The sequence below is a fragment of the Poecilia formosa genome, unplaced genomic scaffold, assembly GCF_000485575.1.
Source record: "Poecilia formosa unplaced genomic scaffold, Poecilia_formosa-5.1.2 Scaffold40, whole genome shotgun sequence".
Classification (NCBI taxonomy): Eukaryota; Metazoa; Chordata; class Actinopteri; order Cyprinodontiformes; family Poeciliidae; genus Poecilia; species Poecilia formosa.
This window is the reverse complement of record NW_006799979.1, coordinates 654,112-658,536: the sequence shown is the minus strand read 5'-3', so window position 1 is coordinate 658,536 and position 4,425 is coordinate 654,112. Positions and strand designations below refer to the sequence as shown.

The window sequence follows — 4,425 nt, the reverse complement described above, 5'->3', positions numbered from 1 at the left end:
CGCATTACAGCGATCCAGCAGAACCTAGGATAGGGGTCAGCCACCTTTACAACTCAAAGAGCCATTTTGCTCTCAGGACAGCCGAATAAAATTCTTATTTTATTCAGTGTTCCTTTGTCCTTAGTCTCTCTCTTTGTTTTAATTTGTTCCTTTTAATGTTTAGCCAAAGTTAATAAGAGTCATTGTAGAAGGTCCAAAGAGTCCCTTGCAGTTCTGGTTATTATTATAATATTTTGTCTCAATATCTATTTTAATATAAAAAAGTTGTTTGGAATCTTTAAGTTAGCTTGTGAAACCTAGATTCTGTTATCACTACGATTAAATATATAAGCTTTTGGCTATCAACCTATCAGCATATATAGACTATTCATCTTTACAGATAGCTAAAAGCAATTACGAAAAAGAAAAAAAAAACGTATTTTTGTTGTTGTAGCCATGTTTACATGAATATAAATTGTATTTGTAACCGATACAATGCATTCGTTTTAAATGTGTCTTCCATGAGTGTTTCTAGACACCACGAACACAAATTCAGCACCAAGGACAGCTGTCCAGCAAAGACACGCGCGAGAAGTGAGAGAAGTGGGCGCCATAGCATATAGTGGGGGAGTGTGTTGTGTGAGAGAGAGGGAGAGGTTTTTATTATTATTATTATTATTATTATTATTATAAAAGGAGAGCAGTGGTTGGGGTTGGGATTAGGCTCGTGCTGTGGGTTGGAGTGGATTACGCGGCGTCGCGCGCGCAGAGAGGGAGAGAGGCGGAAATGTGCCGCCGCGCTTTATCGCCCGACGAGCTTCTCGGTCCGCTCCTCCGCCAACTGATCGCGACACTTGAGGCGCACCCTGACTCTTTCCGCCTGCGCTAAAATCACAGCCCGCACCAAGGTGTCCTCTCCGGCTGCATGGAAACATGGCCGACGTTCCCCAGATCGTCAAAATCGGGATTTCCCTGAAGATGCTTCCGAACAACAGCGCGGTGTTCTTCAAGTCGGACGGAGCTCGGTTCGGACAGACGCGGACCATCAAGCTGCTGACCGGCTCCAAGTACAAGATCGAAGTGGTGGTGAAGCCGGGAGCGGTCCAGGCCACGTAGGTATTCACATGGATTATCCTTATCTGGTCTAGGAGGGGAAAAAAGGGGGCAAATCCGGTGAAGCTGGGAGGCAAAACCAACAGGTATCAAATTCAAATTTTCTTTTTATAGAGCGAAAATTTAGAGCTTAGTATTTGAATATTTTCTGTGAGGTTGCTGCTGCATTTTCTTTTTAAAATAAATACATTTAAGAATATTTTCAACTCAGATTAGTGACTTTTTCCATTAGATATTTCTTCATAAAAACGCTGCGAACATATGCACTACATTTTCTGAGTACTTTCTGTTTGACCATCGGACAATGGAAATTGTGCATTTTTATTATATAAAAAAAGTAGTTTAAAAAAATAAATTGTTTTATTATTATTATTGCTTCTTGCTGATACAGACTGATCAGCTCTTTTTTTTGGTGTGCATGGGTTTTTGCAATTATTATTATTATTATTATTTTTAATTGATCCAACATTTTTGGTCTTGAGGGCTCCACAGGTCATCGATGCAAGTTTAAAGCTGACTCTACGTGCGGCACGTGAACGCAACACAAACACCTCCTGGTTCCACGTCAAATCCACCAAGGATTACTCTGGGATGCGGGCCTTTGTGGTGTTGTGTCACCGGGCTCTAGTGATTTGGACTCCTGGTTATGTAATCAGAACAGTTGTACTGCCATCTCCAAACACGGATTAGAGACGGATGTTTGGCCGTAATTCTGTAAAACATCCCTGAGCATGCTCCTCAATAAGAATTATGTGAATGTAGGTCACACATGGGATGATGCAGAAGAGCTGCTCAGCTGAATGTGGGGCACAGAGCACAGCTGGGGGAGCCTGCAGCTCAAACCTGATTTGTCAGTGGGGCGGTAGCAAAAAATCTGTCAACGATGTCCAGCTGCTTGGAAAGAGTACTCACGCGATTTGAAGCTTTTTATATTTTAATGAATATGCAAACTACAATACATTTAATAGGGATTGTATGTTACGCATTGTAGCAAAATAGTTGAATGAATGAGAAATCATTTTTTTATTAATTAAAGACTCTTCAGTTCTTATCTTTCAATGCGATCAGTTGCGTCTGAGAACTACACTGCAAAACACAAAATTTTAACAAGTAGTTTTGGTCTAGTTTCTCGTCCAAATATCTTAGTACACTTGAAATAAGACAAAGCTAACTTACAAGCAACTTTTTAGCAAGGCATCGGAGCTTAATATTGTTTTTTTTTTTAAGTGCTAGTTCCTCTGACAGATTATGTCACTTTTGATAAGACATTTTTCCCTGCATATTAAGTGAAATAATCTGCCAGTGGAACTAGTACTTTAATACCAGTATTAAGGAATTATTAACTTAAAATAAGCTCCTGTGTTTTTCTTTAAAGTTAGTTTAGTCTTATTTCAAGTGTGATAAGACATTTCTACTAGAAATTAGACCAAAAGTACGTAGTAAGATTTTGTGTTTTTGCGTTTAACATGCATCTGAAAGTCCCAAGATAGTAGCTCTTGAGATGGAGGTGGGGATGGCTGGTTTAAACAAAAGGATATTTATGTCTTAGAACGGCCTAGTCAAAACATAGAATTGAGAATCTTTGGTAAAAAAAAAAAAAAAAAAAAAGGAAAGTTGATGCTCAAAGATGCTCTCCATCCAATTTGACCGAGCTTGAGCTGTTTCAGAAGAATTGTTCCACTTTGTGCTGGTTAGTCACAAAAATAGTTGTAGCAGCAACGTGGCAAAATGAATATTTTTGCAAGGTTCTGCATATGTCTTCAGTATGTTTTGCTGTGTTTCTGCCTGCAGCTCCATGAGTGTGGGTGGAGTGACCTTTCCCTTGGAGCAACAATCCAAAGACCCCCAGTCTGTGGTTTACACCGGTCAGTATGATACTGAGGGGGTGGCACACACAAAGAGTGGCGAAAGGCAGCCAGTTCAAATCAATATACAGGTATGGGTGTACTGCACACGTCTGACGAGTATGAACCCAGTGTGTGGTTCAATCGGCTTTTTCCACTATCGTCAGTGACACAACTGATCTGATATTTGTGTCTGTATTCTCTTCAAAATTCAAATTAGAGCAGTCATAAAATATAACATAAATCAGTACACTTAAACAGTACACTTGCAACGGCTCCCGCATTTCCGCATTAACCTTCATCCTGTGGTATCATAAGCTCTGTAGAAGTTTATAATGATGCAGCCATCTGTCCTAGCAATGTGTTCCTCTTTCTTGTCACTTTTAAAGGCTTTTCCACAAAATGTACTATATAACTGGATGTGCGTGAGGTGTTTCCTTTATTAATAATCACGTTTTCACAGCAAGAAATTCGATGATGCTCAGACCTTAAGGTGTGCATGTCTCGTACGTGTGTTTGTGCTTTCAGTTCACAGAGGCTGGATCTTTTGAAACCGTGTGGCAGGTGAAATTCTACAACTACAACAAGAGGGACCACTGCCAGTGGGGCAACAGCTTTAACAGCATCGAGTACGAATGCAAACCCAACGACACGCGCACGCTCATGTGGATCAACAAAGAGATGTTCGTCTGACGGCCAGAGGCGGCGTAAAAGACGTGGGTGCGTGCGTTAACGAGTCCTCCCTCCTTCAACCTTCTGTCAGTGTCAGAAAATGTGAAGCTCTTTGCAACCAAAACAGACCCATACTCTTGCTATTTTATGTAAAAGACTACATAAACTTCCTTGGAAAGTTTTTTTTTTTTCATTTACACTCTGGTATTCTGTCCCTCAAATGTGGAAAAAATACATTTTTGTGTAACAGTACTGTGTAGTTGTGTAAGATTACCTGTGTTTACGATGAGTGTGATGAGTCTGTGTTTTACAGATGGTGCTACCGATGTGGTTATGTGGATATGTATGTATTTTTAAGCTACATGCAGTACTGAGAAAAGTCTTGAGCTGTCTCTTATTTCTTGAGATTTATTTAATTTGTTTAAGTTACTTAGCGCTGAGTAATGATATTTGGTCACAAAGTCTCCATTGATTCAGTGTTGTTCATACAACAGGAAACGTAAAGAACCATTCATAAGCTTAGTTCAATCTAAGATACCAAAGACAACACAGTTAGTCACATACAGGAGAAATAATCTAGTATTTAAGCACCAATAAGATGATTCCCAAGGGTCTATTAGCATAGTGCTAGTGCTTAAGATTAGCACTAGCTTTTTGAAAAACCCTGAGAAGGAGAAATTGATGGAGATTTTATTGAAAAGTTTACCAAAAAAAATTTGTCTGAAATTTTTGAAAGGCATAATAATGTATGCCTTTCAATCAAAGGCATACATTATTTGGGGCAGCTTAAAATGGGGTACATTGCTATTTGTACACA

The 4,425-nt window shown here is 39.5% G+C and overlaps 1 protein-coding gene across 1 annotated transcript; it reads left to right on the top strand.

The window, feature by feature from the left end:
• Positions 1-669: 669 nt before the first annotated feature.
• LOC103137380 (CB1 cannabinoid receptor-interacting protein 1-like) lies at positions 670-4,198 on the top strand. The gene is made up of 3 exons (XM_007551095.2): positions 670-1,091; positions 2,884-3,028; positions 3,465-4,198. Exons 1-3 carry the CDS (start codon positions 913-915, stop codon positions 3,627-3,629), a joined length of 489 nt encoding a protein of 162 aa, XP_007551157.1. The 5' UTR covers positions 670-912; the 3' UTR covers positions 3,630-4,198.
• Positions 4,199-4,425: the final 227 nt, after the last annotated feature.

Excerpts from the sequence above, each read along its gene's own strand:
- LOC103137380 (XM_007551095.2), top strand. The coding sequence starts at position 913 with ATGGCCGACGTTCCCCAGATCGTCAAAATCGGGATTTCCCTGAAGATG. Across the intron at positions 1,092-2,883 it reads CCGGGAGCGGTCCAGGCCAC|CTCCATGAGTGTGGGTGGAG; the intron begins GTAGGTATTCAC and ends TTCTGCCTGCAG. Across the intron at positions 3,029-3,464 it reads CAGTTCAAATCAATATACAG|TTCACAGAGGCTGGATCTTT; the intron begins GTATGGGTGTAC and ends TTGTGCTTTCAG.